The 23,568-nt window shown below is 49.8% G+C and overlaps 1 protein-coding gene across 2 annotated transcripts in view; it reads right to left on the reverse strand.

Annotated features, from left to right (window-relative positions):
- The window catches only part of UXS1 (UDP-glucuronate decarboxylase 1), a 75,817-nt gene that overhangs the window by 46,861 nt on the left and 5,388 nt on the right, over window positions 1–23,568 (reverse strand). Inside the window, exons 2-4 of one of the 2 annotated variants that reach the window (XM_081253561.1) lie at window positions 12,026–12,053; window positions 10,663–10,711; window positions 9,450–9,493 (exon numbers count right to left, since the gene is read on the reverse strand). In XM_081253561.1, the coding sequence (XP_081109687.1) occupies window positions 9,450–9,493; window positions 10,663–10,711; window positions 12,026–12,053 (121 nt within the window). Of the gene's footprint in view, window positions 1–9,449; window positions 9,494–10,662; window positions 10,727–12,025; window positions 12,054–23,568 lie in introns of both variants that reach the window. The other variant, XM_081253560.1, reaches the window with a different exon arrangement.

Genomic DNA, 23,568 nt, shown 5'->3' on the forward strand with positions numbered 1-23,568 from the left:
TCCAGGAAGAGGTGACCAATTTGTCCACTGAAACCGATTTTCATCCAAGTGGTGAGCTTGGAACAGTGCCTTGCACGAAAGCTTAACATGAAACCAGATACGCTATTTACACCAGGCAGGAAGAGCAAATGGTTTTCTTATAGGAAATATACTTAAAAGAAATAAAACTGAAGCAGACACAGCTGCCTGACACACAGTCACTGGTGCAGGATGACTAAGAAAACCACTTCAAACAGTGTGTGTTAATAAGCCCTTGATTTAAGAAACGCAACGCTGGCTGCTTTCGTGCCCTGTTTCTCTTCGACGTGTAACAACCAAGTTTCAGATTCCACATGGGTGATCATGTTACTGAACGTTTAAAAAATGATCTCACGGCCCTCGTTCCTCACTTTGAGGACTCAGGGCACAAAGCTCTAGGTGGGAGCCAGGTTCCTCCTGGGTGTGCACCCCCAGGCTGTGGTGACAGCCAGGTGACCCAGCTGGCCGTGCGAGGGGGGGCTGGCTCAGCCCCGAGCCCCAAGCTGGGTGGACAGGGCAAGGGCGAGGTGTGGGCTTCTTTAAGGCCAGGGCCCCTTTAAAATCCTACCCAGGTGTCGCTCACCCACGTATTTGTGTGTTCAGGCACCTTTTCCGGAGCACCTGTTCCAGGCCACGCCCTGCGCTGGGGACACAGCAGCCATGGGGCAGGGTAGGGAGGCCGCCCACCTGAAGCCTGCAGTTCTGAGGGAGACGCGGCAAGCAGGCAGAAGGAAGCGTGAACTCAGTAACGGGCCTTTCCTTACCCCCCAGATGGACCCCATGGTCACTAGTGATCCCATTCCACAATCTAACCCTCCTCTTTGTTAGGAGAGCCTAGGTACTTTTACTCAGAATTTCAATTAGCATTATTACCTGCTATCTATTCAAAGAATGTTTAAAGATGTGGAGATGGAATGAAACAGCATGCGATCCAACTATTACGAACTGCAGCGTGAGGTTAGGAGGACCCAAAGACCACAGAGTCACAACACCGTCAATCCACTAGGCTTCAATAAAAAAATTAAAAAGAAAGAAAGAAAGAAAGAAAGAAAAGAAATCAAACTCGCCTGTACATTAGAATGACTTGGGGAGATGTGCAAACTCCCAAAGCCCAGTCTGCATGCTAGGCCAATAAGAGCATCATTGCAGGGAGTGGGGCCCAGGTGTCAGTACTCTCTAAAAACAAAACAAAACACGGCAGAGTCCACGACCCAGGCTGCTAGGACGGCACTGACCCCTGTGCCTCCCTGTGTAAATTGCTGCTGACCTGTCAACTGTGTCCTTATTTCTTGGGGCCCCTCTGCCCCCAAGTGACGTATACGTGATCACATATTTCCTCCCAGTGACATTCTTATGCTGCCGGGGTCAGAATGGCTATGTAAACATTCCTATCTCACAAAGTCAGGAGGAATGAAACTAGACTGAGCTCCTCCAACTTCCACAAGGTCGCGTCCGCACCTGACCTTCTGACTCACCCAGTAACCAGGGCCCAGCTGTCGCCTGACTGGCTCACCCACTGGAGGGACAGGACCCTTTCAGGCTGAGTCACAGCAAAGCAGCCCCGAGGGGCGAGCACACACCCTCGGTGCCCAGCTTACAGGGAACTCTCACGGTTTCACAGGAATGAGTTACCAGAAAACTATTTAAGATTACAGTCATACGTGTGCTTCTCTTCCCGAGTTAAAAGGAACAAGAACATCACAGAAGTACCAAAGGGAACTGTATAATTCTCATAATTCAGGAGATCCTGTGTGTAAAGCCACTGCCTTAGAAAAGTTACCGAAATGATTCACTTTCTTTTCATAAGAAAGTTAATGCTATTCTCTAAAGAAAATGATCACTGGTGGGCAGATTTTTTCTTTCTTTTTCAGCCAAGGTAAAACTTGTGGTGGATTACTTCTTACTGTAAACAATTTATTTTTTAAAAAGCTTCAATTAACATTCCTCAAATTACAGCAGTCCTATCAAAGGCAGGATTTCTGGTTCCCATCCAATGAAATGTTACAGGCAGTGTCATTTCAGCACCGAATAGTGGCAAGAGAGATTAAAGCACAAATAACAGCCTTCTATTCGTGATGGAATCAGTTAAAAAAACAAGGAACGTTTGCTCCAGTTAAGAATTGATAGCTTGCTGACTGCACAGGACTATCAGCTGAGGGCAGGAAGAGAGCGAACGAACACATCGAGTTTGATGAGTTTTCTCCATCCTCCTTTCTCCTTGATCATTTAATGAAAACACCGAGATCAAACAAAATTGCTCTCCATTTCTTCCTTCTTATTCTAGACTTGATAACAGGCTCACACAAGGCTAAGCACATCGTCCAAACACGTCCCAGGGGAAAAAAATATATACCAACTTTAATGAATGAATGTCTTCATTTTTCTTTTTTAAAGCTCTTAAGACCCAACCGTTACTCCAGACACTTGGGAGTTTGCTACACACACTCAAGGGAGAGGTCCCCGTGCCCGAGGCCAAGACAGAGATGGAGCCAAGACAAAGCATGAGCAGGACCCAGGACCTTCCTTTGGAAATCGATTCAAGTAAGAGTGTCCACGATCTAATACCGTTCTTCCCTCCCAGCCACTTCACCTGGACTCAGTTCTGGAAGCTTCCCGATGTACTGTCAGTAGGGGGACAAAAGCAAATGAATGACTGAATGGGATGATCACAGGCTCCCCATCCCTTACGTCCCATGGTGCTTCCATGTGGTCCTGGGTTCCAGGCCCAACATATGGCATTCCTACTTTGGAATCCTCTGAGACTGGTCAACAGGTGCTAGAAACCATCTGACCACCTGCTGGAGCCAAAAGAGGGCAGACGTGGCCTCAAACTGTGTGCCACGAATTTGCAGGAACTGAGAAATCCGCAGGGCTTGGGAAAGGAAGGTTGCAACACCCCTAGATCCTTCCTTCTACCAACATTCAGACTATTTGGGAATTTTATTGGCGGGGGGACCAATGACACTGATGTGGACATTTGTCTGAATCATCACAGGTTGCAGAAATCAAACTGACAGAGGGCCTTAGAGGAAAGGCTTTCCCATAGGATCTGGGGTCGGGCTTCAGGAAGACTCCTGAAAAACATCAATTAACTTTGTGTCTCCACACAACTAGGGCACCTACCAGGCACCAGTGGGGGACCACGGACACCTAAGGGGGCAGGAGGAACCCCCAGCGACTAGCTTGCGGGATCTCAGTTCCCAGCCCAGAGGCTGGGCCCAAGCTCCTGTGGTGGGAGCTCCGAGTCCAAACCGCTGGACTAACAGAGAACCTCAGACCCCAGGGAGTATCAACTGGAGTGAGGCCTCCCAGAGGATCTCATCTCAGCACCAAGACCCAGCTCTATCCAACTGCCTGCAAACTCCAGTGCTGGACACCTCGGGCCAAACAACCACTAAGACAGGTATACAACCCCACCCATCAAAAAAAAAAAAAAAAAAAAAGACAAAAAATATGTCACAGACGAAGGAGCAAGGTAAAAACCTACAAGACCAAATAAATGAAGACGAAATAGGCAACCTTCCTGAAAAAGAATTCAGAGTAATGACAGTAAAGATGATCCCCAAATCTCAGAAACAGAATGAGGAAAATACAAGAAACATTTTACAAGGATCTAGAAGAACTAAAGAGCAAACGAACAGGGATGAACAACACAATAACTGAAATTAAAAATACTCTAGAAGGAATCAATAGCAGAATAACTGAGACAGAAGAATGGATAAGTGAGCTGGAAGATAAAATACTGGAAATAACTACCGTAGAGCAGAATAAAGACAAAAGAATGAAGAGACTTGAGGACAGTCTCAGAGACCTCTAGGACAATATTAAACGCACCAACATTCGAATTACGGGGTCCCAGAAGAAGAGAAAAGGAAAGGGTCTGAGAAAATATCTGAAGAGATTATAGTTGAAAACTTCCCTAACATGGGAAAGGAAATAGCCAATCAAGTCCAGGAAGCGCAGAGAGTCCATACAGGATAAACCCAAAGAGAAATACACCAAAACACATATTAATCAAACTATCAATAGTTAAACACAAAGAAAAAATATTAAAAGCAGCAAGGGAAAAGCAACAAATAACACACAAGGGAATCCTCATAAGGTTAACAGTTGATCTTTCAGCAGAAACTCTGCAAGCCAGAAGGGAGTGGCAGGACATATTTAAAGTGATGAAAGGGAAAAACCTACAATGAAGATTACTCTACCCAGCAAGGATGCCATTCAGATTTGAAGGAGAAATTAAAACCTTTACAGACAAGGAAAAGTTAAGAGACTTCAGCACCACCAAACCAGCTTTACAACAAATGCTAAAGGAACTTCTCTACACAGGAAACAAAAGAGAAGTAAAAGACCTACAAAAACAAAACCAAAACAATTAAGAAAATGGTAATAGGAACATACATATCAATAATTACCTTTAATGTAAATGGATTAAATGCTCCAACCAAAAGACATAGACTGGCTAAATGGATACAAAAATAAGACCCATATATATGTTGCTTACAAGAGACCCACTTCAGACCTAGGGACACATACAGACTGAAAGTGAGGGGATGGAAAAAGATATTCCATGCAAATGGAAATCGAAAGCTGGAGTAGCAATACTCAGACAAAATAGACTTTAAAATAAAGACTATTATAAGAGACAAAGAAGGACACTACATAATGTTCAAGGAATCAATCCAAGAAGATATAATAATTGTAAATATTTATGCACCCAACACAGGAGCACCTCAATACATAAGGCAAATATTAACAGCCATAAAAGGGGAAAGCAACAGTAACACAATCATAGTAGGAGACTTGAACACCCCACTTTCACCAATGGACAGAACAGCCAAAATGAAAATAAATAAGGAAACACAAGCTTCAATTAATTGATATTTATAGGACATTCCATCCAAAAACAACAGAATACACTTTGTTCTCAAGTGCTCATGAAACATTCCCCAGGACAGACCATATCTTGGGTCACAAATCAAGCCGTGGTAAATTTTAGAAAACTGAAATCGTATCAAGTATCTTTTCTGACCACAATGCTATGAGACTAAACATCAATTACAGGAAAAAAACTGTAAAAGATACAAACACATGGAGGCTAAACACTACAATACTAAATAACCAAGCGATCACTGAGGAGGAAATCAAAAAATACCTAGAAACAAATGACAATGAAAATATGATGATGCAAAACCTATGGGATGCAGCAAAAGCAGTTCTGAGAGGGAAGTTTATAGCAAACAATCCTACCTCAAGAAACAAGAAAAATCTCAAATAAACAACCTAACCTTACACTTAAAGCAATTAGAGAAAGAAGAACAAAAAAACCCCAAAGTTAGCAGAAGGAAAGAAATCATAAAGATCAGTTCAGAAATAAATGAAAAAGAAATGAGGGAAACAACAGCAGAGATCAATAAAACTAAAAGCTGGTTCATTGAGAAGATAAACAAAATTGATAAACCATTAGCCAGACTCATCAAGAAAAAAAGGGAGAAGACTCAAATCAACAGAACTAGGAATGAAAAAGAAGTAACAACTGACACTGCACAAATACAAAAGGATCATGAGAGATTACTACAAGCAACTATATGTTGATAAAATGGACAACCTGGAAGAAATGGACAAATTCATAGAAAAGCACAACCTCCTGAGACTGAACCAGGAAGCAATACAAAATATAAACAAACCAATCACAGCACTGAAACAGAAACTGTGATTAAAAATCTGCCAACAAACAAAAGTCCAGGACCAGATGGCTTCACGGGCGAATTCTATCAAACATTTAGAGAAAAGCTAACGCCTATCCTTCTCAAACTCTTCCAAAATATAGCAGAGGGAGGAACACTTCCAAACTCATTCTACAAGGCCACCATCACCGTGATACCAAAACCAGACAAAGTTGTCACAAAGAAAGAAAACTACAGGCCAATATCACTGATGAACATAGATGCAAAAATCCTCAACAAAATACTAGCAAACAGAATCTAACAGCACATTAAAAGGATCATACCCCATGATAAAGTGGGGTTTACCCCAGGAATGCAAGGATTCTTTAATATACGCAAATCTATGTGTTATACCATATTAACAAATTGAAGGATAAAAACCATATGATCATCTCAACAGATGCAGAAAAAGCTTGACAAAATTCAACACTCATTTATGATAAAACTCTCCAGAAAGTGGGCATAGAGGGAACTTACCTCAACATAATAAAGGCCATATATGACAAACCCACAGCCAACATCGTCCTCAATGGTGAAAAACTGAAACCATTTCCTCTAAGATCAGGAACAATGCAAGGCTATCCACTCTCATCACTATTATTCAACATAGTTTTGGAAGTTTTAGCCACAGCAATCAGAGAAGAAAAAGAAATAAAAGGAATACAAATCGGAAAAGAAGTAAAACTGTCACTGTCTGCAAATGACATGATACTATACACAGAGAATCCTGAAGATGCTAACAGAAAAGTACTAGAGCTAATCAATGAATTTGGTAAAGTAGCAGGATACAAAATTAATGCACAGAAATCTCTTGCATTCCTATACACTAATGATGAAAAATCTGAAAGAGAAATGAAGGAAACACTCTCATTTACCACTGCAACAAAAAGAATAAAATATCTAGGAATAAACCTACCTAAGGAGAAAAAAGACTTGTATGGAGAAAACTATAAGACACTGATGAAAGAAATGAAAGATGATACAAACAGATGGAGAGATATGCCACGTTCTTGGATTGGAAGAATCAACATTGTGAAAATGACTATACTACCCAAAGCAGTCTACAGATTCAGTGCAATCCTTATCAAACTACCACTGGCATTTTTCACAGAACTAGAACAAAAAATTTCACAATTTGTATGGAAACACAAAAGACCCTGAATAGCCAAAGCAATCCTGAGAGAGAAAAATGGAGCTGGAGGAATCAGGCTCCCAGATTTCAGACTATAGTACAAAGCTACAGTAATCAAGACAGTATGGTACTGGCACTAAAACAGAAATACAGAACAATGGAACAGGACAGAAAGCCCAGAGATAAACCCATGCACATATGGTCACCTTACCTTTGATAAAGGAGGCAAGAGTATACAACAGAGAAAAGACAGCCACTTCAACAAGTGGTGCTGGGAAAACTGGACAGCTACATGCAGAAGAATGAAATTAGAACAATTCCTAACGCCATACACAAAAATAAACTCAAAATGGATTAAAGACCTAAATGTAAAGCCAGACACTATAAAACTCTTAGAGGAAAACATAGGCAGAATACTCTATGACATAAATAACACCAAGATCTTTTTTGTTCCACTTCCTATAGTAATGTAAATAAAAACAATAAACAAATGAGACCTAATGAAACTTAAAAGCTTTTGCACAGGGGCTTCCCTGGTGGTGCAGTGGTTGAGAGTCCTCCCGCCAATGCAGGGAACACGGGTTCGTGCCCCGGTCTGGGAAGATCCCACATGCTGTGGAGCGGCTAGGCCCGTGAGCCACGGCCGCTGAGCCTGCGCGTCCGGAGCCTGTGCTCTGCAACGGGAGAGGCCACAACAGTGAGAGGCCCGCGTACCACAAAAAATGCTTTTGCACAGCAAAGGAAACTACAAACAAGATGAAAAGACAACCCTCAGAATGGGAGAAAATATTTGCAAACGAAGTAACTGACAAAGGATCAATCTCAAAAATACACAAACAGCTCATGCAACTCAGTATCAAAAAAACAAACAACCCGGGCTTCCCTGGTGGTGCAGTGGTTGAGAGTCCACCTGCTGATGCAGGGGACACGGGTTCACGTCCCAGTCCAGGAAGATCCCACATGCCGCGGAGCGGCTGGGCCCGTGAGCCATGGCCGTGAAGCCTGCGTGTCTGGAGCCTGTGCTCCGCAATGGGAGAGGCCACAACAGTGAGAGGCCCGTGTACCGCAAAACAAACAAACAAACAAAAAAACCCAATCCAAAAATGGGCAGAAGACCTATATGGACATTTCTCCAAAGAAGATATACAGATTGCCAACAAACACATGAAAGGATGCTCAACATCACTAATCATTAGAGAAATGCAAATCAAAACTACAGTGTGGTATCACCTCACACCGGTCAGAATGGCCATCATCAAAAAATCTACAAACAGGGGCTTCCCTGGTGGCGCAGTGGTTGGGGGTCCGCCTGCCGATGCGGGGGACGCGGGTTCGTGTCCCGGTCTGGGAGGATCCCGCATGCCGCGGAGTGGCTGGGTCCGTGGGCCATGGCCGCTGAGCCTTGCGCGTCCGGAGCCTGTGCTCCGCGGCGGGAGAGGCCACAGCAGTGAGAGGCCCGCGTACCACAAAAAAAAAAAAAAAAAAAAAAAAATCTACAAACAATAAATGCTGGAGAGAGTGTGGAGAAAAGGGAACCCTCCTGCACTGTTGATGAGAATGTAAACTGATACGGCCACTATGGAGAATAGTATGGAGGTTCCTTAAAAAACTAAAAGTAGAACTACCATACGACCCAGCAATCCCACTACTGGGCATATATCCTGAGAAAACCATCATTCAAAAAGAGTCACGCACCACAATGTTCACTGCAGCTCTACCTACAATAGCCAGGACATGGAAGCAACCTAAGGGTCCATCGACAGATGAACGGATAAAGAAGATGTGTCACATATATACAATGGAATATTACTCAGCCATAAAAAGAAATGAATTTGAGTTATTTGTAGTGAGTTGGATGGACCTAGAGTCTGTCATACAGAGTGAAGTAAGGCAGAAAGAGAAAAACAAATACCGTATGCTAACACATATACATAGAATCTTAAAAAAAAGGTTCTAAAGAACCTAGGGGCAGGACAGGAATAAACACGCAGATGTAGAGAATGGAGTTGACACGGGGAGGAGGAAGGGTAAGCTGGGACGAAGTGAGAGAGTGGCATGGACATAGATACACTACCAAACGTAAGGTAGATAGCTAGTGGGAAGCAGCCGCAGAGCACAGGGAGATCAGCTCGGTGCTTTGTGACCACCTAGAGGGGTGGGATAGGGAGGGTGGGAGGCAGACACAAGAGAGAGGGGATACGGGGATATACGTATGCATATAGCTAATTCACTCTGTATACAGCATAAACTAACACAACATTGTAAAGCAATTATACTCCAATAAAGATGTTAAAAAAATCATTTAAATAAATTTTTTTTCTGGAGAGAGCCCATAGCTTCCATCAGAAATAGTTTTTAATAAGCAAAGGAAAAAAAGATTTAAAAACAATGCATCCGAATTTTAGAGTAAAAATTGACGTTCTCATGGAAAAGTCCCTGTCTTGAAAGTGCCTTGTATCTTTGAAATTACAGAGTTAATTACTCAGCTGAGATGAACTGACATTAGATATTGACCTTCTAAGGTCAGTAAGATATAAGTATTTTCTTAGACACAAAAGAAAAGGTACACATACCTTTTTTCCAAATCTCTGATTTTCTCTCTTAGTGGTTCAACAATCTAAAACAAAAATAACCAGTATCAGTTTTCAAGCAGAAACCCAGTCCTCCGCCACATGCACCCATTCTGATGTTCCAGACGGACAGGACATGATGTGAAACAGATTATAATTCCTTCTACGATTCACCTCCAGCCTGAGGTTAAGACCCCGTGACTCACAATCCTAGAATCGAGATACTGAACCGCGTGTTGGAATCTCTCACTCCAGAGATGCCTAAGCTCTCAGGAAATTCACCTTTTTCCTTCCCGACCTCACGGGCAACATCAAAGGTGGTTCAGGCTCGTGAAAACAGGTGATCACCACCCCCGCTTCTCTTCAGGTGAGAGAGAGGACCCCTGGGGGCTGCCCCCGGTGTGTCGCCTGCCATCAGCACAGCGCCTGCGTCGCACACCGTGTGTCCACAGCATTCGCGGGCCAGGGCCGGGCTGCACAGGATGACCGGTATGTGCCTCCAAATCACAGTGAGCGGCCCCCAGCCCTCCCACAGCCCATATTACAACAGTCTGTCTGCACCGACACTGGACTAAAACACGAGCAATTATTTTAACCAGAAGGTGTGAAGTGGGCTAGAGTTGCCGGCTTTCAGTGAGGCAGGCCGCAGCCTCCCCTCCGCTCGTGCGCCCACCCTGCTCGGTGTGTCCGCTTGTGCGCCCGCCCTGCTCTGTGTGTCCGCTTGTGCGCCCGCCCTGCTCTGTGTGTCCGCTCGTGCGCCCACCCTGCTCTGTGTGTCCGCTTGTGCGTCCACCCTGCTCTGTGTGTCCCCGGGTCCTCGCAAACGAGTCGGGCCGTGTTTCCTGTTGGCACCTGCTCAGGTGAGTGGAGGGCGGCCCCTGCCCCCATCCCTGGTGAAGGTCCTCACTGCCGTTCCTCTAAGGAAGCCTGGAAAGGCTCCCCTGAAAAGTCACATAAGAGCGTAAATCCATCTTGCCTGTAGGGCAGAATTTAACAGACTGCACCTTTACAAATGGACAAATGCTGACACAGAGGTGCGGCCACAGCCTAATAAACAGAAAGTCTCTTCTTAAATGAGGGAATGATTTCTTGCGAGATGGTTTCAGAATCACAGGTCGGGATCAAGTGGCCACAATAAAGATACCAGCGCAAGCAAAGGAACTAAGTGGACAAATGAGCAGGAAAAGGAGGGGCAGAGTTTGGAAAAGAGACTAACCTCTTCAATCTTGCTTTCAATCTTGAGTTCACCATTTTCCTGGATGGACCTGTTGAGGAGAAAACTACAAAACTGAGACCAGTTGAAAGACTTTGTGACTCCCAGGTGTATTTCTGAACAAATCACCACAACACAGGCCAAAGGCTGCATGTTGCCCCCTCCCTCCCTGAGGACCCGTCCCGGGCACCAACCCCCCAGGATGGCGAGGGAGGAGGGGGCTGGAGGTAGCCCCTCAGCCCCGTACCCCAGGCTCACCGCCACCTTACGGGGCGCTTCTGTTCAACTAAGACCATCTCACTTTCACACTCCACCAAACAAGGGATTGTAAATTAGAGGCAGGAAGCGTGTCTATAGGGAGTACAAGTTTCTCTGCTGGGCTTTCCTGGGATTTAATGCAAAATGGAGTTTTTCCAAGTGCAAAGACAGAGCTCCTTTAACGGGGCCTGAGCAGCCCTCCAGCCACACACAGGGGCCTCTGTCAGGAGACACACACCAGCCCCGGCGGGAGGAACTGGGTCAACACGGCCCCAGCCGCCCTGCAAACCCCGCGGGACGTGAAGAGCCCTGTGGGGGCAGAGCGACCCTCCCCGGCTGCCCGCAGCTGCGCCGACTTCCCAAACCTGCTGTCACCGCGGTGCGACTGCTGCTCTTTGATTGTCACACCAAGAAATACAAAGTGGAGGGGATTTTTCTTTAAATGTAAAACTGTACTCAGGGCACCAACTTTGTTTTTACAGTGAATACAGTAATACTTATTACTTTCGCTGATTTTTTTTTTTTTTAAGAATACTGACACAAGGATTTGACTTTTACAAGTGGCCCTCATGCTCTGCTGAGCAACACAAACAATGCTCACTCAGGCCAGAAGGTCCCCGGGCCCTCCCTCCCCTGGGACGGACAGTGGTCTCAAGCATCCATTGGTCTGCTCCTGGGGGTGAGGGCAGCCTCGGTTTCCCTAAGAGGCTTTGGAAAGGTGCCCCTGAGTGCTTTGCTCAAGCCGCCCAGAAATGCCATTTACATTTCAGGAGCCTGAAAGCTCAGGTCCACCCTCTTCTGTCTACAAGGCCAGGGAGGCCTGAGGCGGGCACCACCAAGGAGCCGCCACGGCTGCCTCGAGATGAGCCGCCACGGCTGCCTCGAGATTCACCGTCACATCTGAGCTGGACTGGGGTCAGCGTGATAACCAGCTGCGTCCTCCAGAGCACCCCAGGAGAGAAGACGAGCTGGACGTGTGAACAGCAAGAAGCTCAGTTCCGCTTTTACGTCGTCCTCAATCAGCCCATGACATCATGGTGTATATGTATAACCATGAAATGTATCCTTTCAACCCAAACATAACAGCCGAGTTATGAAAAACAATTACCTCATATTAACCAAGTTGCCCCAAATAGCTGTAAGAGAAAGAAAAAGGAAAAGTCAATATTTAAATTCACAACATTCAAGGACTCCAACTAATATAATATTAATTTTTAACCAATATCTTAAAGTTGCCTATGAAAACTGTAGCTCACGAAGACAATAAAATGCACACTTTCAAAATAATAAGTCCTGGGGCTTCCCTGATGGCGCAGTGGTTGAACGTCCGCCTGCCGATGCAGGGGACATTGGTTCGTGCCCCGGTCTGGGAAGATCCCACATGCCGTGGAGCGGCTGGTCCCGTGAGCCATGGCCGCTGAGCCTGCGCGTCCGGAGCCTGTGCTCCGCAACGAGACAGGCCCCAACAGTGAGAGGCCCACATACCGCAAAAAAAAAAAAAAAAAAATAATAATAATAATAATAATAATAAGTCCTGGGACTTCCCTGGAGGTCCAGCGGTTAGGACTCTGTGCTTCCACTGCAGGGGGTGCAGGTTCGATCCCTGGTCGGGGCACCAAGACCCTGCATGCTGCACGGTGCGGCCAAGAACACATACATACATACCTACATAAATAAAATAATAAGTGCAACTAAACATAAGCGAAAAGATGACCCTATATACCCCTAACTCTGGCATAACCTTTTGGGGCCTGGAGTGCCATGGTGCACATGTGCTTTGATATGCAGTACGTCCCCAGCCTTTGAGGAAGAGCCAGTCATGGGAATCAAAGAACTGAAAGAATAAAAGAGATCCCAGGGCTCAGTCCAACCCCTCCCCTCCAATGTTGACGAGACCGAGACTCAGAGAAGTAGAGGATGGCCTGACCCTGTGGCCGTCCTCTCTCTCAGCCCTCACCCAGCTCCCCTACATCACAGCCTCATCTGCTGGGCCACCTCCTTGACGGCAGACACCTGAGTAACCGTGTCTAAACCAGTCCGGCTGCCGCAGTGGATTTTACCAGGGGTGACTTTACAGACACACTAGATCACGACACGCACTTGAAGTTACTGACCAGAGGGTACCTCACAGAGAGATGCCCACGTTTAGAGAACGGTGTCGCTAAGGCTCTGTCCGCATCCCGACACGGCCCCCACGTGACCACGCCCCCAGTGATGCACACCTCTCGAGGCCAGGAGCGCTCAGGTGCTACCAGACTCTGGGGAAAGTAGGGACCAAATACACACACACCCTGGAGTCTGGGGCTGGCAATTCTGTGAGCTTGGGAAAGCCCTGAGGTGAGGGGCGACACTAGGCATGTTCTCACTGCATCTGCCGATCCCCAGCAGGGGGTTAATAAACGTTTACTGCAGAGTTCTCAGTGTCCAAAATCATGCTCCTCGCAAGAGATCCCCATTGTGAACAAGGGGCATGATGAAACCATAAAAGCACAGCCCTCTTCAAATACAAGAAGAAACTATGATCGAAAAGATAAGCAATAAATTAGTAGAAAGTGGCAAGTAAGCAAGAAATGGGAGAAATTAAAATGAGGCTGTACTATATTCATTACTCATTACAAAACAAAGAATGTTTGTGCCTTTGGACCATGTGATCTTACTTCTGAGGATTATCCTCAGGAAATAAGTATACACACAAGAAAGCTGCCTTCACAAGTCACAGCCTTAATTAAAGAAAAAAAGAATAAACCAAAATACATTACAATTGGGGAACTATTACATAAATTATGATATAGCCATTCACGTGATGAAATCATAAAGTCATTAAATATGACTAACAATTATCAAAAAAGCGATAACAGGTGTTGGTGAGGGTGCGGAGGAAAGGGAACCCTGGTTCTCTCACTGTTGGTGGGAATGCAAACTGGTGCAGCCGCTACGGAAAATGGTACAGAGGTTCCTCAAAAAATTAAAAACAGAACTACCACGATCCAGCAATTCCACTCCAGGGTATTTATCCAAAGGCAATGAGAACACTAATTCCAAAGGATACATGTACCTCTATGTTCACCGCAGCACTATTCACAATAGCCAGGATACAGAAGCAAGCTGAGTGTCCACTGACGGATGAATGGGTAAAGAAGGTATGGTGCATATACGCGACGGAATATGATTCAGCCGTAAAAAGATGGAAATGATGCCGTTTGCGGCAACATTGCTGGATCCTCAAGGCATTACACCGAGTGAAATGTCAGAGAAAGACAAATACCGTAGGATCTCACTTACATGCAGAATCTAAAAACAAACAACAAAAACCCAAGCTCACAGGTACAGAGAACAGATCAGCGGTTGCCAGACGTGGGAGGTGGGAGGTGAGGGATGGGTGGTGTGAAGTGCGGTTAAAATAAGTCCTGGGGATGTCGTGTACAGCATGTGACTGTAGTCAACAACACTGTCCTGAGTATTTGAAGGAAGCTGCTAAGACAGTGAGTCTTCAAAGATCTCATCACGCATGCACACAAATCTGTAACTGTGTGGTGACGGATGTTAAGTAAACTTATGGTGATCATTTTCCAATACACACGCACACTGAATCATCACAGGTACACGTGAAACTAGTAAAACGTTATATGTCAATTACATCTCAATAAAAATACGGCAACAAAACCATGCTGCAACCTGATAATGCAGGTGTGACAGCCCCAGACAAGAAAATATATCTGCTACTAAAAATTACACAGAAAAAAAAAGACCATCTGAAGACGCCAAAATACTGAGTTCAAGTGCTGATGTGACTAGTTTTTCCTTGTATCTATGTGCTTACCTTGCTTTGTAAAAAGAACGGAAAACATTCTTGAGCGCCTGCTAAGCTGCATGCCCCCTGTCCCCAGTCTCTATCTGGGTCACTGCTCACCTGGGATGCCAGGTGTCCGTGAACCAGGAGGTGCAGACCCTGCGACACTTGTCTTCACTGTGGACCTGAAATGAGTACCTTGTCTCATTCCGGCTTTAGGATTAGCTCCTCGTCAAAACAGCCCAGAAGCGTCCCCCTCTCTCTGTGCCAGGGAACTAACTGCACGCGAGAATGACCCAGCCCTAAGGTGCTTTCCGAGTGGTGACAGCCTTTTGACCATCTTCCCAAATCCTCCCTCGGTTATTAGTTTATTCCGTTTTCTCCTTCTTAACCTCTTCTTGAATCTGTTGAAAATGTCTATTTTGGAGACATTTCTCGGTCCTCCTGTGGTCACCTAGACCACCTGAGAGCAGGTAAGGCTGCCATCCCTCCCGGGAAGTAGACACACAGTCTCCCGAGTCATCCCCCCGCCCCACCAGGGCTCTGCTTCATTGTCTCTCCCTCGGGAAGCGTGGGTGGCCCTGGGATCTGCTGGGGAAGACGCGCACCGAAGGAGCTTCACCGCCCTTTACAAACGGATAATGCGGACGGTGGGAGGGAAATGCCCCTTCGCGGGCACCCGGACACGCGCCCTCCTCCCCAGCTGCTCTTCCCCGCCCACCCCAGGGCTTCGTGACCCCCCCCTCCTCACCATCGGACCTCCTTGCAGCCCCCTGCTCCCACAGGACTCCGCACCTCCTCACCACTTCAGCTGCCTTTACAGGGGTCTCCGGGCACCTCGGCTGGGCACTCCATTCACGGGACAGCCCCCACCTCCCCGCTGCAGGGGATGCTGTGGCCCCCTGTGTGGCCATGGTGACCACGGCACACCTCTTTTTAATTGGCGGCTTATGGTGGGTCTCCCTGCAAGAGCAGGAGTTTCCTTATTCACACTCAAAACACCAAGCACGGGCGGGCCAGGCACCAAAACCAGCCCAACGGAGGTCAGGGAATGTTTTTCCTTTCTTACAAACATCACTTGCTTAGTCCTTTTTATCTTTAGAAGCAAAGCCACCTTCTGGGCTCAGAAGGAGATGGATGCCCTGGGAGGAGAACGGCAGCAGAGGTCCCTGGGGAGGGAAGACGAGGCTGCGGGTCAGGGTGGGCCTCAGGGGCTGTGTTCCTGACAAGCTCCCCCGAGGATTCTGCCCATGAACCGGATGTGGGCACCACTGCTTCCCCTTTGGTAGCTGGCCCCTGGTTAGCAGGTGACCAGCATCACTCAGTGTGGGGAAGGCAGCAGGGTTTCAGCACCAGAGGAAGCAGGGGTGTGAGGGGCAGACGGGCAGGGGAGAAGTGAGCTAAAAGCAGAGGACGGGGCGTCAGGATGGGCCGGGAGGCCAGGGCGGGTGTGACACAGGTGCTGTCACAGGCTAAGAGCTGGGGGGCGGCTGCGGGAGGGATAACGGCTGGGACAAGCGCACTCTCGGCTCCCCCTCCATCCCACAGTGACGGGGAGAGGTGTCTAACCGGGGGCAGGAACGGAGGCCTGGGGCAGGAGGCCGGTGGCCCCAGCCTGGGTCTCGGGACAAGGCCAAGGTGGCGCAGGGACTCGGTGGCGCTGGAATGACCCCAGGGCCCTTCCAGGGGCCTCCCGGGCTCACCGTTTCCAAGCCCAAGGTCACGCTGTCACTCCCACGTCACAGCTGAAGACCAGAGCCAAGAGGAGCACCTGTGACCTGTCAGGTCACCCCACAGCCGTGTGACAGGGCCATGCGGGGGTCTCGTTCCCAGGCCTGCATGGCCCGTCTAGGGCCCGGGCTCATCCCCACTCCCACGGAGACAGGTGCCTTGTTTTCCCCAAACCAGGCTGCTAAGCTCATTCCCCCCAGACGCCCGTGGGACACGTGATCAAACCCAAACTGAGCATCGAGACCTCGTGAAATCCTCAGGGCCACGCAGCCCACTGATCGAGGAAGATGCTCCACCTGCGCAGGTAAGAAACGCTTCATCCAGAGGTGGATTCACAATGGAAACCCGTGCCGCCCAGGCTCCTGGGCTCATCCGAACCACGCACCGTCTGCAGAGAAAGTTCCAGGACGCTGCAGTGCGGTGCCTTCCCCTGGCCGCCCCTGCTCCTCTCGGGTCCTGAGACGGGGCTCATCAGAGGCCAGGCCCAGCCCGTCCGCCGCACTCCGCAGCGTCAGCGTGATGTTCAGAGACCGAGAACCTCCCTGGTGCCACAGGTGACACATCCCATCAGAGGAGGGGTCCTGGCCCTCCCCACAGTCTGGGCAGCCGGTCAGAACCAGCGTGCACGTGGGCCTCGGTTGCTGAAACACCGGATCCTGCAGCCCAGGGCCAGCCAGCAGGACCGCGAACGCCCGAGGGCAGACAGGTCACCCACGGGGGCTCCAACAACCACGCCGGCCAAGCTGTCCTCAGGGGCAGACTTGCCAGCCGAGTCTCCGGGAAGGGGACCCTCCAGCCCCGCTGTGTGAGTCCCAACCGTCAGGCTAGACGCCACCAGAGAACAGACTCTGCTTTTCAAATTCCCACCCCACAGACCCATGAGCGTGGTGAAACAGCCGCTGCTCTGTGCCAGCAAGTCCTGAAGTGATCGGTCACGCAGCGAAACAACCAGAACCAGAGCACCGACAGGTGCTTTAATCTCCCATCGACCCAGGATCCGGGCAAAGTTCCTCCCGCCTGGGCAGAAAGGGTGGCTGAGGTCCCAGGGGCCCCCATCCCTACCATGTAGGCTGCCTGCCTTGTGTGATCACAGCATCAAACGCGCCCAGGAAAGAGGAGCCCTGCTCACCTCCCACGAACCCTGACAACTCCAGCCTCCGAGGAACAGATATAGACCCTGCGGTGGCTCAACTGAAGGCCTTCAAAGCAGACAAGGACACGCATCCTAAACCGATCAGACGGTTCACATCACAAGATACGATTCTGTTTAAAATTCTCCAGGTAAGGCAGGGGGCTGTCAGAGGAGGGAGGTTCCCCGCCTCCAGGTCTCCCTAAAACCATCAGGTGCTAAGGGTCAGGCAGCACCACACACGAAGGACAGCAGCCACGGAATGGGGAGCCCTCCTGCCCCCCGACCTGAGGAGAGCTGGCCCAGAACCCTGCCCCACCGGCCCGACCTGCGTTCGTGCCAGCGGTTACACAGAATGGAAGCTGCCCGGATGAGGCGGTCTGGGGAGCCCCGGCAGGCTGGCGGCTGGCGTCCTTCCCAGGCCCCGTGAGGAGGCCCTGCGCCAGCCCTGCTTCCCTCCCGAGACGCCTCCTCCAGGACAGCCTCCGGGATGAGCCCCAGCACAAGCCCTCCAGCTCCCCACCCCGCAGCCTCCAGAGTCCCAGCTGGCGGGTCCCAAAATTCAGCATAGAACACCTTTAAGTGACTCACACCTTCCCAGAGACTCTCCTAAGAAAGCTGCACCAACATTTCCATGGGAATAATTTTTGCCCCAAAGTGGTTAAAAACGCAAGAAACTGTGGGCGTTAATAACATCGGTCCCGTTAGAAAGTCTTTACGTGTAAAAATGTCACTTATTAACTGAGATGAGAGACTTAGTAGAATCCATTTCTGCTTGTTCACACTAGACACACGTTCAAAACTTCACGCAGGTGTATTTACGCAGAAGACAGTCTGAGAAACATGAGGAAGGCCTTTCTAGGCTCTGGTATTACTGCAATTTCCACAGTCCGCAGGGAGAAAGTCTGAAATAAGTTCCCTCAGGTCTGCAGGGGAGCCGAAGTGTCACGTCCGTCCAGGTAGGGCAGCACCACACTTGCAAAGTGCAGGGTGACCAGTGAGATCCCCGAGCCGGTCAGGCAGTAGAGACCCCAAACCCAATTGTCACCTCGAGGACTCCCCACTGTTTGAGGAGCCTGGAGAGGGGACAGCCCCTGGCCCCCGGGACCCTCGAGGTAGACAGGGCAGAGGCTCATTCGGACCAGAGCTACACAGCGTTTCCCCGGAAGCCCGTCGGAAATGCAGATTCTCAGGCCCCAACAGGGCTCCCCAATCAGAAACTCAGGGGATGGGGAGCCATCGGGGTTTAAAAAGTGCTCCGGCCGATCTCCCCTCAAGCTGAGAGCCCACCTCTGTTCCCCTCCCTGCTCAAGGCCTCCGAAGGCTCTGCGTTCTAAGACAACCGTTAAACAACTTCTTTACAAAACAGAAACAGACTCTCAGACACACAAAATAAACTTAGTTACCAAAGGGGGAAAGGGGGGAGGGACAAATTAGGAGTTTAGGATGAACATATACACACTACTGTATACAAAATCGGTAACCAACAAGGACCTACCATATAGCACAGGGGACTATATTCGATACCTCGTAATAACCTACAATGGAAAAGAATCTGAAAAGGATATATGTATACGTATAATTGAATCCCTTTGCTGTACACCTGAAACTAACACAATACTGTAAATCAACTGTACTCCGATATAAAATTAAAATTAAACTAAAATAAAAACCAAACCGATGTCACAAGAGCCCTGCCGCCTCTCCTGCTGTGATGGGCACAGCTCTGGGCGCCCCTCCCCCCAGGTGGCCGGCAGACCCTCGCGCTCCTGCCCCAGCGAGTCCCTCGAGCCCACGGCCCGGCCCCGTGCCGGCCCCCTCGTCAGGCTCCGGCCAGCGCAGGACGCGCGGCTGCTCTTGCTCTTCCGTGTCCGCCCTCTCACGCGGCACTCCCGCCTTCTCTCCAGGTGACTCGTCGCCGTCCCGCCCCTGCTCCGATTCCAAGTCTCCACACCACTCCCATCGCCCACTCCGGTGATTGTGACCCATGCGTATTACACGTACTCTATTATGTTCATCCCACACGGACAAAGGCAGGAAACGGAAGAGGATGAAGGGAGACGTGTATGCACACACGGAAGTTCCAGCGTGCGGGGTTCCGCGGGGTGCCCCCCTCAAAGTCAGCCCCACGGGACACCCCGGCCGACCCCCGCCCCGCAGGGCTCCGTCCCTGCGGCAGGGCTCCCCCCGCCCCACCAGGCTCACACCTGCCAGCCCACGCCCAGCAGGCTGGAGCCCAGGGAGGGTGCAGAGCTGCGGGCGACACCCAGCCACAGGCCCGGGTGGGGGGCAACGCAGGTGGCTCTTGGCCCCGAGTCTGAGCATCTGGGGCAGGTGGATCACATCCTGGCTCCTCAGCTGCACGGCTCTCCTCCAACAACAGCTCCTCTCGCTGAAGGGTTCCCACCGGGGCAGACCTCCAGCGCTGCCTCCTGGCCCCGAGGGCCCCCAGTCCCTGCACCTGTCACCTCCGCCCTAGGCTCCGGGGTCCAACCCCGTGCACCTCTCCACCCGCTGACCCCCCGGGCCTCCAGGGCACCGCGCCCCTCACAGCCCAAGCCTCGCACCTCCCACCAAACACCTGGACCACGTTCTTAAGAACCACGTGGGCAAACGGAAAAATCGTCCTAAGATGTGTTTCCACCCCCAGAGCACAGCTGACCCCAGCGTGTGGGGTTTCCACACCACCAACCAGCGCTCCGGCCCCCTGGACGCCAACGAGCCGCCCTGAGCGCAGACCCCGCAGGTGAGGGGCTCAGGCCCACAGGACAGCGCACTTCACCACTGCCAGGCCTGGGGCCACCTGTGCTTCTCACCAACTAACTGGCTGCAAGTCAGGGCTCCACAACCCCCTCCTTGGGTTTGATAATTTGCTAGAAAGGCTCACAGGACTGAGAGAGACAGTCTCCTTACGATGACCGGTTTATCAGGAAGGATGCAGCTCAGGAACAGACGAACGGATACTCTTGGAGGGAGGGACCAGAGCCTCCACGGCCTCTCCGGGCACCGCCCTCCCAGCTCCCCACCCAGCGAGGAGCCCACCACACCTCACTGCTGAGGACTTCTTACAAAGCTCCATCTCCAGCCCCCAACCCCCTTCCCGGAGGTGGCGGGGTGAGGCTGACAGTGACCTGTCCCGTCCCAGGCCAATCTAGGGCCCACCCTGAGTCACCCACAAGCAAAAACTCGGGGTGATCAAAAGGGGCATCTTAGGAACAATAGAAGACACCCCTATGGCTCAGGAAACCCCAAGGGTTTTAGGAGTTCTGTGCCAGAAACGGGGACCAAGACCACAGATATCTTCCTCGGAACCACTCGAGGCCTGAGAAAACAGCCGCAGCTTACCTCACAAAGGACAGCTAACACCCCCAATGTGTTCAGAGCTCTTAAAAATGAGGGGAAAGACGACCAAAAAGTCAACAGAAAAATGGGCAAAAGCTGAACAGTTCTCGAAAAAAGATACATTAGCATCCTTTAACACTTGAAAAGATGCGTGACGTCACTCCTATGAAGAGGATGCACACTGAAGCAGGAGAGACCACTTCTGCCTGGTGAGTTGTCCACAAGCTCTGATGGGGGTGTGGGGAAGACAGCTGTTCTGGGGCATGGCTCGGGGGACCACACGCACAAGCTTACTCACTGCAGCAGTATTTCCAAGAGCAGAGTATCTGAAACAAGGAAAATGCCTTGCTCAGGAGCCTGGTCACGAAGAACGCAGGGCACACACACAGGAGAGATACACAGAGCAAAGGTGAGCTCCACACGCTGATAGCAGAGCCTTCCAAGAAATACTGTGAAGGAAAGCAAAAGAGGGCAAAACGGTCTATGTGATTCACCACCTTCTGGTAACAATGAGTAGCAGGTGTCTGTATACACACAGCCTAATGCCTGGATTTGCAAAAAGAAACCAAAGATGCATAAAATGGACTAACAACAGTGGGAAGAGGGTGGAGGCCAGCGATTGCAGCAAGACACGTCTGCACATAGCTTTTTATTCAGTTTGACTTCTGAACCACGGAAATGGCTTACACACTTTAACAATCAGAAAGAAAAAAGAAATCCTAAAATAAACGGAGCACAAACAGAAAAAAAAAATAAACCTGACTTGTATCAGGCATAGAAAAACATGTTTCATGGAGCTTTTGAACACAATAACTGTACACCCTGAGTGAGATAGATTCTAAGGACAAAAAGAACTACAGAGAAATTCTGAATTTTCTTAAGCTTGTCGTTGGTACTGGTAAGGAGGCAATGATTCTGAAACTGGTGTGGCTGGTAGTACAGAGCAAATGAGTTGTTCCTGATGTCAGAAACAAGATTTTCGTAGTGGGAGGGAGGAAATGGCAATATGGGAAGTGGGCAGGGGAGGAAGAACCCCATTCTGATTTAAACTGGGGGCATCGGCATAAACTCACAACTGGAAAAAATCCGTACCTGTCCTGGCTCTGTCCACGGCCAAGAGCTGGAAGCAAGGACACCTCGGTGAGTGCTCAGACCCTGAGTTCTAATCCACACTCTCCACTGAAAGGAAGCAGGGCTCCTTGGAGAAATGGCTGATTCCAGGTTTGGGGCACAGAAAACACAAGATGAGCCTGGAGCATCTGGAGATCAAGGAAGTGCTCAAAGATAGGGAGAACCTCTAGTCCACAGTGACTTCAAAAAAAAAAAAAGAGGGGTATAAATTGATGGTGGTCCTCAAAATATGTTCACATCCTAATTCCGAGAACCTGGGAATCTAACCTTACTTGGAAAAAGGGTCTTAGCAGGTGTAATAAAGGATCTTGAGACCAAAAGACCACCTTAGATTATCCAGCTGAGCCCTCGAACCCGTGACCAGTGACCTTATAAGGGACAGAGGGACCTGACAGACAGCAGGGGAGGGGCCACGGGACCAGCACCGGGAATGAAGCACCCGCAGCCTGAAGGTGCCTTCAGGGGACCACCGCGGCCCTGCCGACACCTCGATTTCTGACTCCGGCCCCCAGAATCGTGGGAGGATCAATTTCCCTTGTTTTAAAGCCACCTAGTTCCTAGCAATTTATTACAGCAGCCCCCAGAAAGCTAAGGGGGGGAGGGGGAGGGAGAGGGGGAGAGGGAGGGGGAGAGGGAGAGAGGGAGGGAGGGAGAGAGGGAGGGAGAGAGGGAGGGAGAGAGGGAGGGAGAGAGGGAGGGAGAGAGGGAGGAGGGGGAGGGAGGGGGAGGGAGGGGGAGGGAGGGGGAGGGAGGGAGGGGGAGGGAGGGGAGGGAGGGAGAGAAAGGGAGGGAGGGAGGGAGAGAAAGGGAGGGAGGGAGGGAGGGAGGGGGAGAGAGGGGGAGAGAGGGGGGAGGAGAGGGGGAAGAGAGGGGGGAGGAGAGGGGGAGGAGAGGGGGAGGAGAGGGGGAGGAGAGGGGGAGGAGAGGGGGAGGAGAGGGGGAGGAGAGGGGGAGGAGAGGGGGAGGAGAGGGGGAGGGGGGAGAGGGGGAGGGAGGGAGGGAGGGAAAGGGAAGGAGGGAGGGAGGGAGAGAGGAAGAGAGAGGGAGGAGAGGGAGGAAGGGAGGGGAGGGAGTGGGGGGAGAGAGAGAGGGAGGGAGGGAGAGAGAGAGAGGGAAGGAGGGAGGGAGAGAGAGGGAAGGAGGGAGGAAGGGAAGGAGAAGGAGAGAGGGGCAGGCCTCGGTCTCTCTGTCCAGAAGAACGCCAGTTAATAAACAGAGGAGGATTTACAGAATTAGAAAGTTGCCGTTTTGGGGATCCCCAATATAAAACTGATCCAGGCGAGGACTGGCAATGGATGCTGAGCGCACTGGCTTGTAAGTCTCAGAGAACGCCTGGCTGGGTCCTGGGAAAACGGATCCTGGAAATCAAGTGGCCGGCAGCCAGCCCCTCCCGGCATCAAACTCAGCACTGATAGTGGACAAGCCTGATGTAATGCAAATGGACCAGCGTTATCATAAAAATATTTACCTGAGTTTAATCCTGAGGAAACAATCAGGTAAGTCCAGAAGGTTGGACGTTTCTAAAGGA

This window comes from Mesoplodon bidens (genome assembly GCF_964165515.1).
Source record: "Mesoplodon bidens genome assembly, chromosome: 14".
NCBI lineage: Eukaryota > Metazoa > Chordata > Mammalia > Artiodactyla > Ziphiidae > Mesoplodon > Mesoplodon bidens.